Source organism: Phoca vitulina, unplaced genomic scaffold (genome assembly GCF_004348235.1).
Source record: "Phoca vitulina isolate PV1807 unplaced genomic scaffold, GSC_HSeal_1.0 scaffold21, whole genome shotgun sequence".
Taxonomy (NCBI): domain Eukaryota; kingdom Metazoa; phylum Chordata; class Mammalia; order Carnivora; family Phocidae; genus Phoca; species Phoca vitulina.
The window spans coordinates 16946173-16960398 of NW_022589724.1; the positions used below are offsets into that span (position 1 = coordinate 16946173).

General features: G+C 47.5%; 1 protein-coding gene across 5 annotated transcripts in view; it reads right to left on the reverse strand.

Annotated features, from left to right (window-relative positions):
• The window catches only part of ASTN2 (astrotactin 2), an 877839-nt gene that overhangs the window by 751952 nt on the left and 111661 nt on the right, over positions 1-14226 (reverse strand). For all 5 annotated transcript variants that reach the window (XM_032419129.1, XM_032419128.1, XM_032419127.1 and 2 more), the window contains exon 2: positions 1973-2160. In XM_032419129.1, the coding sequence (XP_032275020.1) occupies positions 1973-2158 (186 nt within the window). In that variant the 5' untranslated portion in view covers positions 2159-2160. The remainder of the gene's footprint in view (positions 1-1972; positions 2161-14226) is intronic.

Here is a 14226-nt window from a genome sequence, read left to right on the forward strand (position 1 = left end):
GTGACTTCTTCCTTCTAAGCAGAACTCACGGAGCAGAATAAAAAGGTGAAGAACACCTAAAGTCCTTGGGGAGAGAGTGTGATGTAGTCGAACTAAGAGTGAACCTGGAAGCAGAGAAAGCCCATTCAGGGCTCATTTATAATTGGGATTATACCGTCTAGGTTACTGGGTTATGGGAAGCATGTATATAAGTAAACGTGGTGCCAAACACAGGAAACGCTTAATAAATATTAGTCAAAACGGAGTCTCTCAAGCATTAAATAAGGAAGTCACACCCCCTCAAGCCTTCTTAGCATCAGATGGTGCCCCATGCCCCATGAGGATGCTAGCAAGGCCCCTGAGATAGTAATGCTCACTCACTTGCACCCCAAAGTTAGCATGCAGGCACTCACTTGGCTTGGCATGTGGCTGCATCATTTGCAAAATATATATATGGGAAAAGTCTATCACACTCAATCCATGAATAACACAAAGGCCTTGATTTGTTCCACCACGTGATGAGCATGCGTTAGGTCCAAAATTAACATTGCTGTCTGGCTGGGCTATGTGTGTGTTTTTCCAAAAAGAGAAAACTTCCAGGCTCTTACTCAGCCCTAATCAGAATGTCGAATGCAGTGTTAGAGGAACGAGAAGAACCGAGACCAAAAGCAAAACTCTGCCCCACCGTAGACTCTCAATAAATACTGTTGGCTGTTGAAAAGGAAAAGAAAGGAGTGGGCGGTCTCGCTACCAAGCTGAGTGGCCTTAGGCCAATTTCTTCACCTCTCTGGGCCCGTACCTTTCTCACACATAGATTGGGAATAACATTTCCTACCCTCATGCATCTGGCAGAGATAGCTGTGCTAAAAGAGAAAATAATGACTTGAGGAGTGAAAAGCACTAGGGGGATGTCACTCGTAGCTATTATCAGATCTCTTCTTGAGCCAATTAGACCCTGTACATTCTGCATAATGAATTTGTTTTTTCCTATCTACCATGCAGAGCCATTAATTCCAGCTTTTTAAAGAAACCATTAATATGAGCCTACGTGCATTTCAGACTACCATTCAAGTGATTTAAGCCCTAGCAGCCTTCTCTGAAGACGTAGCAGACTCCAAGAGCTCTGGGTCATGGGGCCTGCAGAGATGGAAGGCCACTGCCCCTCTCTCTGGGCCCACAACTTCATCTCTCACGTGGAGGTGACATGCCTGACTTCAAGCTTTCTTGGCGAAAATGCAATCAGATAATGTCCACAAATGTGCCCAGCACAGTGCCTGACATATGGTTAGATGGTCCATAAATTCTTGCACTGAGAGAAAGAGTGAAGAGGACATAGTTCAGGCTTTGCAGCCAGACACGCTTGGGGGGGGGTTCCAATACCCAAGAGCAGCTCCATCTCTTACTAGCTGTGTGATCTTGGATAAGTGTCTTGCCCCCCTCTGACTCGGTATTCACAACTATAACATGAGGGTAGTGAAGGGGCTTCCATGTGTGATGGGGCCATACCTAGCCCCGCCCCAAGGGCCATCATGCAGGGTCTACACGGCAGGGGGTCTTGTGAGAGTCAAAGTACCCTGCACATTGAGGGCACTTGGGAAAGGGCAGCCCTGCTCCAACTCTGTTCCGATTTTATTTGTTCAGTTCTTCTTGGAAAGGCCAGTTGAATTTTGGAGCACTGAACCTCAGCCCCTGGCGGAACAGGCCAAGCACGTGACAGATGTTAAACAGCTATTCCCAGAGAGGTCAGCCCAAAGGCCAAGGAGTTGGAGACTCTTTCCTCTCTCCTCTGAAGCACGATTAGTTTGTCACAGCTGACAGATGATGGATGGCTATGCATCAGTCCAAGTGACACCACAAAATCCACCTGCCCTTCTGTTGAGCATTCCAACCTCTCACACTCAGCCAGTGCTAGCAAAACCCCGCCCCATTCCCTCGTCCCCCCACCTCACTGTCACCCCGCCCCCAGCACCTCGCGGCATTCCCGCTCACTTACCATCACAGAAATGTGGAGAATGTGCATCTGCTCCTCTCTAATCTCTGAGGGCTCCTGGAGCGTGGGCGCGGTGGCCCGGGCCAGCTGGCCGGCACTGCTCATGGAGACGTGGAAATACAAGGTCCCGTTCTCCAGCCACTGCTGTCTCCAGTACACCAGGGAGATGTCCCCCGCCGTGCCAGACATCTCTGCAAGACAAGACCCAAGGCGCTGGGTGAGCGGCATGCCCAGCCTCGGGATTCCAGGGACGGAAGGAGCCACGCGTGTTCAGGAGCTCCACGGCACCTACTCTGTTACCAGGATGCCTTTCCCTACATCAAATCTATGAGGCGGAGACCATCACTTCCCCTGTGACCAAGAATCTCCCCAAGCAACAGGGCGGCAGAGGTGGAATCTGAACCCAGGTCGGTCTGGGGCTCTGTTGTAAAGCGCCGTGCGTGATAAGGTCATTTGTTCCTCTAAATCAAACTACGGGGAATCAAACAAACAAGAGACCCAAGTGCTTACATTCTCCTGAGGGCATGGAACTAGAAGAAGGTGAAGGGAGGACATCTCCATCCTTGAGAGGAGCAGGGGTTTAGAGTGTGAATTCTTTACAAGCTGAACTGGAAGTGCTCACAGTGTAACTGCAGAACCTCAGAGCTGGAAAAGCCCAAGAGAACATTTGGCCCCAGCCTAGGTGCCTCAGGATTATCATTTATAGGAACAGAGCTTGGCAACTGGGCTGATCTGAGCCTGTTTCTCCTGCTTCGGTCGGAGCAGCTCCATTTTTTTTTTTTTTTTTTTTTTTTTTTTGCTAGTATATATACTGCACAACCAGCAAGGGAATGTCAGCACGCAAGTTTCCATGGCTTAAAAATATTTGGTAAGCCACTGCCCCACTCCAGTGTTCTCATATGACCAAGGGCAAGTTAGGACCTACTAGCAAGTTACAGTCACCTGGTATGTATGTAGGTATGTATGTATGTATATATTTAAAATATTTTATTTTTTTATTTATTTGAGAGACAGAGAGAGAGAACGAGCAGTGGGGAGGGACAGAGGGAGAGGGAGAAGCTGACTGAGTGTGGAGCCCAATGTGATTCTCAATCCCAGGACCCTGAGATCATGACCTGAGGTGAAGGCAGACGCTTAACCGACTGAGCCACCCAGGTGCCCCCAGTCACCTGATCTTTAAATTATTCTTCTAATAGTACTTCCTTCCAATATAACCATACCAACATAGCCTCTTACTGAGTAAGGACAAGAGCATTGGCAACCAGAAGTGTCCCCGCACTAAGATCACACAATCTTTTCATACTGCTGCCTCCTAGAGAGATTACATCCTTGGAAATGTCCTAGAAGGACAAGGCCTATCACAGTGTCTTTATGAAGAAAGGGGAAGGGTGGTAGGGGGAAAGGGAAAGGGATAATTCCTGGAGAATTATCAAGATTTCATTCAAGCAAGAGTTACCATAGAGACAGAGGCACTCCATCATAGACAAGTAGCCATAATAATGTCTGAGACTTGGAAACTCTGGACTGTCTTCCCAAGACACGAAGCTGACCTAGAGGGTATTCCCACAATTACCACAGACCTCATATCCATGTGTGTGTGTACACACACACACACACACACACACACGCTTGAGGAGGACTGACGGGGAAGCTGAGTTAGAACTTCTTATACAAACAGCTCTCCCTGTGCCCCACTCTGCAGTCCCTGGCAACCCTGAAGGAAGAAAAGTCACCTTGAAGAGATGATGTTTGCTCACCAAAGTCTACTGAATTATTCTTGTATCATCCACCCCCATAGACTCACTCCTTGAGGTTCACAATCAACAGTCCTTAGGGAAGAGTATCTGGCATTTAGTAAGTGCTATAAAAAGTTAGCTATTAATATTTATTATCATTATTATTATTAACAGGGACAGGATCTAATTCACCCTTGAGCTGCTGTGGAAAAATCCTTGAGACACCACTGACTGCTTGCTTTCTCTCCCACCCCTCCTCCTGTCCACTAGGAAACCTTTCAAAAGCCACCTCAGAGTTATCCCTTCTTGGCTCCTCTCTTGCAACCACCTGGGCCAACGCACCACCATCTCTTGCCTGACTGACCACATGCACTTCCTAACTGGACTCTCCTCTTGCTCTTTCCCTTGCTCTTCTGTCTATTCTCACCCAGAAGCCAGAGGACTCCTGCCACAGCCTGTTCACTCCCATCACTCCTTGGCTCAAAACCCTCAGCAGCCTCTGCCTCATTCCAAGGAAAAGACAAGGTGGCCAGAATGTAGCAAGTTATGAGTCCAAGTGAATACCTGCCTGGGCTTCCCTTGCTGTGCCAAGAGGTGAGAAGGGATGGAGATAAGCACAAGATTTCATCAGCTCTTAGGCCATGGGCCCCAAAGGACCCCAAGAGCTCACTGTGGGGTGCCGGGGGCAGGGGAGACAGGCTGGGTGCCCAGCGTGTGAAGCGGGCCTCTCCCCAGCACCTTCTCTCCCCCCACCGCCCCACCTCCTGGCCTCAGCACCCGAAGTACTGGTAGCAGCTTCTCTGGCAGCCAGCCAGGCAGCTAGGCCAAGGCAAGGTGAAGACATTATGGTAAATGGCCGTGCTCAGTCCCTCACTCATGTTTCTCTCCCTGCATCAGAGCCCAGAACCAGAGGCCCAGAGAGCCCAGGGCCACAGTTGCCCATGGAAATAGCTGTCTCTCGTGCAGTAGCTCACGAAAGGGGACTCACGTGCCAGTGGTCGGGCAGGCCCTGGCCGTGCCACATCTGGCTGCCACAGCCTGGGATCGAGGAGGCAGAGTAAGTGAAGGAAGGCTCGCTGAAATCTGCGCTCTTCACTCCTGCAGCTCTCCGCAGGCTGTGCTCGAAAACCCACCACCGAAGAAGCCCATCTTCCCCACACTCAGATTAGGAAACAGAGGATCACCGAGGGTCAGTCCCTCGCTTCAGGCCACAGGTGAATGTATGTCCAGCTAGACCCAGTGGATCTCCCGTCCACACAATTGCTTCTACGCCGGTAGCTCTTACAACATCTCCTTTTCCTTGACTAAATTAGCCCCTGAACCCAAACTAGATTGAGCTCTTTGTTTGCTACGGCGATGAGTGCACAGTCAGCAGACAGTAAACGTTAAATGATAATAACAGTGTGTGAAACACAGTAAATATTGAATCACAGAGATCAGCTCTGGACTCACTCTATTACAAAGGAAGGAAACTGTTGCTGAGGTGGGGAGGAGGGCCATGGGGCCTCGGAGAGAAAACCGCCCTGGCAGAAGTAGAAGGCCCAAACACTCATCCCCTCGTTCATGCATCCCCTCATCCATTCACCATTCATTCATTCGCCATTCATTCATTCATCCCCATTCATTCACCATTCATTCATTCCCACATTCATTCATTCATCCTCTCATTCATCCCCTCATTCATTCATTCCCTCATTCATCCACTCATGTGTGTGTGTGTTCACTCATCCAACACACTTTATTGAGGACCTACTCGATCGTGGGCACTTTAGTAGCTCAGAACATGGAGGGAAATGAGGCACATTCTTGCCTTCAGGAAACTCAGTCCTTTAGTGGAAGACATTCTACCCACTCCCCAGCTGGCACCACACTGCCCACACATGCTCATACTGCCCGTGTGATGTGGCCCCGACACCGCACATTATCCTGACCCACCTGCTACCACCATCCCCTCCTCACGTGCTCCAGCCCTGCAGGACTTACACTTGTTCCGAAACAGACCAGGCTCACTTCCATCTCAGGGCATGAGGACTGTCTGTCCTGTCTGAAACTCTCCTCCCAGACCTTGCAAGCCACCTTCTTCTCGGCGTTGGCCTCTCAGTCCAAGTGACACCTGCTCGGAGAGGCTCTGCCAGGTTTAGCTGACGTTTTCCCCTTTACACACATCTACACTCTATGGTATTCCCTCTACAAAACCTTGTTATAGCATTTATCACTATTAGAAATGAATCATATGTATTTTCTGAAACATGTGTTTAATGCCTGTCTTTCCAGGAGAGCAGAAACCTTGCTTATTTCCTGCCATATCTCAAGTACTCTTTAAAGTGCTTTGCACATAATATGTGCTCAGCAAAAAATTACTGAATTGCCAGTGATGAATACACACACACACACACACACACACACACACACACACCCATAATAAGATTATGGAGGTATTATTAAGCTTCATTACAGAATTAAAGAAAGACTAAGTAAAGGTCCATTGGGAATTTGAAGGTGTGACAGGACTCTCCTAGCTTAGAGACAAAGAGCTACTCTAAAAACATGGTACCATGAGCACTGCAGAGAATGGGCATATTGGTGGCCCTCAGAGGAGAGGAGGCAAAGGGACGGCCTGGGCGGTTGGGTATCTCAGGACACTAAAGCCACACGCGTAAGGAGGAGTGTGGTGGAACATCAGTTGGAAATGTACTTCAGACACAGGGTTAAGGGCTTTGAATCCCTGGCGACAGTATACCCTCTTTGGCATGCAGTCGGGAAACAGCGAAGTACACTCGATCAGAGAGCCAATCCTGTGTCCATTAAAAACAGGTCAAAGAAATACTAGCATAACCAAGGCCAGCTCTTGAAATTCCCCGCTGATTGATTTTCCAACTGCATTTTCCCCTTCCTCTTCCCCTAGTCCCTCCATATAAACATTTCATTGAAGTCTTCAAGTCACATTACAATCAAACTTAAAGCAAAAGGGGGACTAAACGCATTTGGTCGGGAACCAAGATGATTCCCATAAAGGCAGATTATGCTGACATGATGAATATAAAATGAAACAGCAGATATTAAAGTGGGAGAATTGTTGCACCATGCCTTCCGGCGGTAGGCTGACTCCAGTGCCTGCCTCCCTCCCACCTCAGATAGCTTGGTTTTATATTGGAATCGTAAAAGAAACACAGGGATTGCCTTTTCACCTTTCTCTGTTCTCCCCCCATGGGCTGCCACTTGTGAAATATTCAATAGGCTCAAATCCCCTCAACCGCCCCGCTAAAGCCAAGCAAGAGGATCAACCTTCATCAGTGATTCTGGGTAGACCGCCATCCTGGCTCGGCAGCCACAGATGTCTTTCAGCCTCCTGGAAAAGAAATAAAAATTCCCGAAGGCGTGTTGCGCTTTTAATTGGCTTGTTCTTCCTAATCTATGGCACTCATTGTATTTTTATTTAATTCCTGAAGGTCATTATGAAAATAAGCAGCTCTTCTGATCACCAGCCATCTTGGTAACATCTCCCAAGCGGCTAACTAACCCGCCTTCTGATTCCACAGCTCCAGCTGACCCTCCAGCAGGTTATTCGCAGAAGGCCAGAGAGCACTTCTGATGAGTTTGCAAATAGTCTTTGCTTCACTGGGGGGGTGGGGGGGGTGGGGGAGAGCAGACATTACATGAGATGAACTCACTGCCTAGGTACAAAGAACTGAGAAATGTAGAGAGGTTGACTTCAATAGCCCTTGCCGTTAGCTGTTCCAGCATTCATGGGGGCTCATCTCTATGCAGCGAGTCCTGCTGAGTGACCTTGGGAAACAGATCCCACACACACGCCCTCCTTTTCATCTCTCCAACGGCTACCTTAATGCCAACCTTCATCATCTCTCTTATGGACTACCTCAAATGGCCTTGTGCCAGTCAGGGTCTCCTCACAGAAGAGAAGACACACTCAGTGAGGTCACGAAGTATTTAATGACACGACTGTTTACAAAGATTTGGGGAGTATTTTAGTCAGGGTTCTCCAGAGAAACAGAACCAACAGGACATATATATAGAAAAAGACTTATTATGAAGGGTTAGCTTGTATGGTTATGGAGGTTAACAAGTCCCCAAATCTGCCATCTTCAAGCTGCAGGCCCAGGAAAGTCAGCGGCACAGTCCAGTCCAAACCTGAGGTCCTGAGCTGGAAGGGAGCCAATGGTATAAATCCCAGTCTGAGTCCCAAGGCCCAAGATGCTAACGCCCAAGGGCAGGAGAAGATGGATGTCCCGGCTCTAGCAGAAAACAAATGTGCCCTTCCTCTACCTTCTGGTTCTATTCAGGCCCTCAATGGGTTGAGTGATGCCCACCTGCATTGATAAAGGCCTTTCTCCTTTACTCAGTCTACTGATTCAAATGCCAGTCTCTTCCAGAACCACCCTCACAGACACATTCAGAAATAATGTTTTACCAGCTCCCCGGACATCCCTTAAGCCAAGTCAAGCTGACGTATAAAATTAATCATCACAGGCAGGATGAAGGCAAACTGGTGATGAAGCATCTCAAGGTTGCCAACATCAAGGAGCTGTCCCCACCCTAGGCCTGAAGGGGGGAGGGGAGGGAGATGGATAAAACCATGGGAACAGCCACAGCTGTAGGAAAGGACTGCCAGACAGGAGCTGTGGCCTACTGTAGAATAAGCCAGCTACTGACAAGGCATGGCCCATCATGGGGGGTGCTGGGGTAATAAATGCTCCAACCTCACTCTCCCTCCACCTGCTTATCTCTTGCAGGTGCCTTACGTGGGCCAACTCCAACCAAACACCCAAGGGTGGAGCAAATCATACAGGTCAGCCTTCCAGGGCCCTCAGCAGGGAGGAAAGGGTGAAGAGTGGACCTCAAGGGGCCAATGGAGACCATCTGGAAGGTCCCACCTGGGATGCTTACCTCCAGGCTTCCTTCCAACCATCATGCAAATGACTACCAGGATTAAATTTCTAACCTGTCAATCTGACCACATCATTCCCTTGCTTGAAGCCTTTTGATGGCTCCTGACTCCCCTCAGGATAAAATCTAATTTCAGGGGCCGGGCACTTGCATTTCTCCCCTGCCTTACTTCTCTTCGCTCCTTTCCCTGCCCTGACACATTAAATCTGATCAAATATTTATGCAATCGCCACATCCACGACACTCTTTCCTAATTCAGTGTCTTTGAAGATGCTTATTTTTTTGCTAAGGCCAAGAGAAATCAGTTTAATTTTATAACACATCATTTAGTTCCCTCAACTGAAGATGCTTCTTTGGAGGCTGGAACAGTCTTTGCGACTCAACCCCATCCCTCTTCTGGAAGATCTCCATGACCCCCATATGAGCTAGACATTCCTTCACGTTTCCATAAAGAGGGAATATTGTGTTCTACCTAATATCACAGACCCTGAGAGACCAACTGCTTGAATTTGAATCCCAGCTCCCCGGTGTTCAAGCTGTGTGTCTTTGGACAAACCCTTTACCTCATTTGTGCCTCAGTTTCCTCATCTGTCAAATGAGGATAATAACAGCACCCGCCTCATCCAGTTATTTTGAGAATTAAATGAGATAACATGAAGTAGTTTTTAGCTTCAATCTTGATCCTCACTAAGCATTCCAGTTACATGTGTTACATGTTACTTCATGCACCCTATTATAGCATCCTATTTTACCACTGTCTTGGTCTCTGTGTGTTTGGTATTTACCTATGTTAAAATGATATGTTTATACAGCTGACCTCTCTCACTGGACTCTAGTGCAGGGACACATCAGAGCCATCTGTGTACCCGAGTGCCTGCGACAGTGGTCAAATGCAGCGCAGAGGGCTCCATAAACGTTTGTTGAGTTGAACTGAGCTGTCCCCATATCTGAATTCAAATGGGCACTCTGAGAGGACAGAGAGAGGAAAAGCCAACTCAGGGCAGCCATGATGGCTTGATTCCCACATGACAACACTACAGAAATTTATTTCACATCTGGCTCAAGTTTAGGCACCCTGGAGAATGCAAATGAAGAGAAAGATAGACTTTAAACATTCGAGGAGTTTGCAATTCTCATGGAGACATACAGGAAGTTTAGACAGAAAATAGATAATCTCATGGTTCTGTTTAGACGTAAGTATGTATATCTGGCTAGAAAGAAATATACTGGAACAAGATACACCAGATCATCAAGAACAGTGCTCTTTAAATGGTGAGATCAGAGGTGATTTTAATCACGATCTGATTCATTTTTCTCTACATTTTCTACATTGAATATACATAACCTCTGCATCTGTTAGATGCAGATATATGCTCACTTTAAAGATTCATTTAGTACCCAACCTTTTCTGAGATCTGGCATTGAGGGACTCTATCTTCAGGAGCTTGGGCCAAGGAACGGAGAAAAAGCATGCTATAAATAACTATAAATCAAAGCAGAAAGCTTAAAAGAGAGGAGATGACTTCTGGCTGCTCTAGAAAATTTCTTTGTGGAGGATTCTTAAAGGATGGGCAAGATTTCAACAAGTGGCCATGTGGCAGAGGGCATTGTAGATGGGGGAATGGCACAAAGGCAAGAAGGCGGGATTGCAGATGTGCAAAGGGGTCCAGTGGGAGGAAGCCAGTAGAAAAGGCAGAGGCTCATCATTATAGAGGAAACGGAGACAGAAGGCTATAGCAAGTATGCAGAGAGGGAAGTAAAGAGGGGGCTGCCATGTCTTAAGTATAGGCTGTCTCCCAGGCAGAATGAGAAATATTAGGTCCCACTTGGGACTCCTTCATGCAATCAGACCAAGCCCTAGTTTAGAGGCTAATGAAGCTCTCCAAATACCATAAATGAAAGCCTCTATGATTTTCTGTCTTTATTTGTAAAGCGTGTGTGTGGCAGGAAGGAACTTGAGCCAGCTGTCGTACTTGTATCACACCTAACATAGAATTAAGAGAAAATAAAGCCATGCCTAGCACTGTGCTCAGAAATCTGCAAAGTCCCACACTTAGTCCTAAAAGCAAATGCGCTCATTATCCCCATCATTCAAGAATATAGCTTCCATGGGTCACCCAGCTGGCTCAGGCAGTAGAGCATGCACCTCTTGATCTCGGGGTTGTAAGTTTGAGCCCTAGGCTAGGTGAAGAGACTACTTAAAATAAAAATCTTCAAAAAAAAAAAAAAAAAAAGAATATAGTTTCCATAAATATTTATTGACCGCCTAAAATGTGCCAGGCACAGGGCTAGGTCCCGTGGTTAGATTAGGTAAAAAGACTAATTTGATTGCTGCCCTCATGGACCTTCCATTTCTGGGATGGATGTCCCTCCATTGTCACTAAGCAGCAACAACACAGCATATTCCCCTCCTTTGGTTTCTTCATCCATTTACTCATCAATCATTCATTCAATCCTAGTGCAAGATCCTGTCTGTCTAGCTAATTGCTATCCTCAGTGCTTAGCATACAGTAGGTGCCCAATAAATATCTGTTGAATGAATGCGTCACTCGATGCTCATTTTATGAGTTCCCTGCCCTCAAGCAAATCACAATCAAGGAGAGCAGAAAAAGGAAAATCAACGAAGGTGACAATCCCGTGGTCCTGGCCACGAGAGAGCATGCACAGGGTGTTACGGGAACACACGTGAGGAGGGAGTTAATGCTCCTCATTTATCAGGGGTCTGGACAAGGTAAGCAGGCAGAGTCTATAATCTGGACATTTTATAAGTCTACGAGATCCCGATGTTGGACCAGGTTACACGTCCGTAGATGCATCACTGTGGTGTGCAGGTGGGGAGTTTGCTTGGGAAGTAGAAGGGGGAGAGATGGCGGGGGGCTGGGACATAGCCAGAGCAGTGGCGGGTGGAGAACACCCCAGGTGTATTTAGACCCTCTCCTTCCTTGCTCCCATCTGTCAGCTCATCTCTGCCTTCCCCGCCCCCCGCCCCCGCCCAGTCTGCCCCATCCCACTTCCTTGGGGAACTGTGTCTTTGACAAAAAAACTGTTTTACCTAGCCACCCAGTGGAGATAAATAATACAGTTATATCCAGTTAAATAAGGGAGGGGAAGAGAATTAAGAGTTATCAGCAAGGGAGAAAAGCACATCATTTCAGATTCTATTTGAAAATAGATGGATAGTTGATGGAACTGAATCTTATTACTCCTGGTTATTCTCTCCTGAACCATTTACCTCCCTCCTTGCTGCATTTTTTCACCTGGTCTTTGTCGTTTAGCTTCGCTATATGCCCTTGGTTTCTCTATGTATTCACTGTTTCTCACTTTCTTTTCTTTTCTTAATGCACCCAAACGATCAATGACTTTTTTTTCCCCCCTCCCCTGTTCCACAACATTGCAAACTGATGGGGAAAAGGAACCCAAAGAACGGGGACAGGGACTAACTTCCACCAACACCTGCTTATGTGCCAGGAACTCAGCTAGGGGTGGGAAACCCACATGAATAAGGGGGAGGGGAGGACACCCAATGTTTGGCTACGCTACCTGAGGCCCCAACAGGTGACTGGGCTCTCCCATGATCTTCCATCTAGTAAGGGACACTGCATGAATTCAAGTTCTGCTTCCCTTATTCCAAATCCAGTGTTCTCCCCACTTTCCTAACCAGGCTGAGAAAAGGAGTTTGCACATTTGAGTAAAAAGACTGAGGGGCCAAGTCCACACTGGGGGTGTGATGTAAGTACCGGGACAAGCCTCCCAGTCAGCCAGATGCTCAGATCATACATTCCATCATTATGAAGTCATTCCCTGGGGTTAAGGGTTGTTATTGAGCCCTCTGTTTTTAAAATGCAAATCTGTCCTGGGAGAGGTATAGGAAGCATTCTGTCTAGGGGTGAATTAAGTTTTTAAGAACACTTTGCTCCTTCTTACTGAGCAACCTTTACCAAGCTAGGTTTACCTCTCTGAGCTTCACTTGCCTCATATGGAAAATGGGAATCCTAAAAGCAATCTCTGACAAATGTCCTGGGAATTAAGAGCGATTCATGTTGAAAGAAGCCCGCACAGCATTTAGCACCTGCATATTCGACAGCTGTCTTCTCATCACTCTTTACCTATCTCACCACTATCGAGACAAGAATCCAGTTGTTTGACAGCAGTGGGGGATGGCACGGTACCAACTACAGAGAAAAAGGAGGTACAGTTTACAGATCAAACTTCCTGCTTCACTTGGAAACAGTCTCCATGACCCTTCTGTCTGGGGCCCCAGTTCCCCCCACCCTTTTTAAATCATCTCTATTGGCTACACCCTGGAATCATAGAAAACGTCACAGATAAAGGAGTGTAAAAGGATGGAGATCAATGATCTAATCCACCATTTTACTGACTGGGCAATGTGGACCAGAGAGGGGTAGCAACTTGCCCAACACATAGCTTCATAATCTAATGCTCTTCAAGGATCATAAGGGGGCTAGAGACAAAGATTTGGGGTGGGGGCAGGTCAAAGGTGAAAGATGGAACCTCCCAGACTCCTAAAAGTGGTTTCCCAGCAAGGGGGGAGGGTGCAGAATTCCCTTGTACCTCCAGTGCTCCCTCAGCCTTGCCTAAAGATTCTACCACGATGGTTCCTTAAGTCTTTGTTGCTCAGTCTCCCTTGTCAATCCCCAACCCCCTCACCTCAACCCAGAGGGTTCCGCATCTGAATGCCCCAGGCCTGGGTTCACACCCAACAGGTAACAAAATGTGGTGAGTCAGGGAGCATGGCGCTATGAAGTGTTGGGACCAAGGGAGGAAAAATGAAACTTGTAAGAACCAAATGGGCAACCCAACAGAGACTAAGAGGGTGAAGAGACCTGCCACTGACGCCATCAGCTATTTGTAGCAAGGTAGGAGGCTGAATGTGGAGGAACCCCTTCACGTGATTAATTCATCCGGGCGCCAGACGGTGGTCAACGCCCACTGTCTCTGTATCCAAACCACAGTCCACTGGCCCCAAGCCTCACTGTGGCCTCCCAGTTTCCATTCATGCTGTACTTCCTGCCTGAAATGCCCTAATTCCTCTTCTGCAACACAGACATCACCCTCCTTCAAAATCCAGCTCAACTGACCCCTCTGGAAAGCCCTGCCCAAGATGCCCTCTCCCTCCCTCCTCCGAGCTCTAAGTTCCTCTGGCTGGTTCCTACTCCCTTCCCCGGTTCACTAACCTCACCAGTCTGCCATTCTCATTTCCTTTGCTAGGTCATGATATTCTTCTGGGCCAAGAGTTGCTATTATCTTTCCTATCTCAGTTTTTTTTTTGCAATAGCAGCTGCTTGATAATATGGGTCGATGTAAGATTAAAATCAAGGCCCAAGGGGCGCCCGGGGGGCTCAGTCGGTTAAGTATCCGACTCTTGGTTTCAGCTCAGGTCATGATCTCAGGGTCCTGAGATAGAGCCCCACATCAGACTGTGCACTCAGCAGGGAGTGTGCTTGAAGATTCTCTCTCTGCCCCCCTCAAATAAATAAATAAATCTTTTAAAAATATTAAAAAAAAAAAAAATCAAGTCCCGAGAGGGTGAGACTTCCTACTCCAGTTTCACAGATGGGAAACGGAGGCACAGTGGGTGGAAAAGGTACTTAGAGA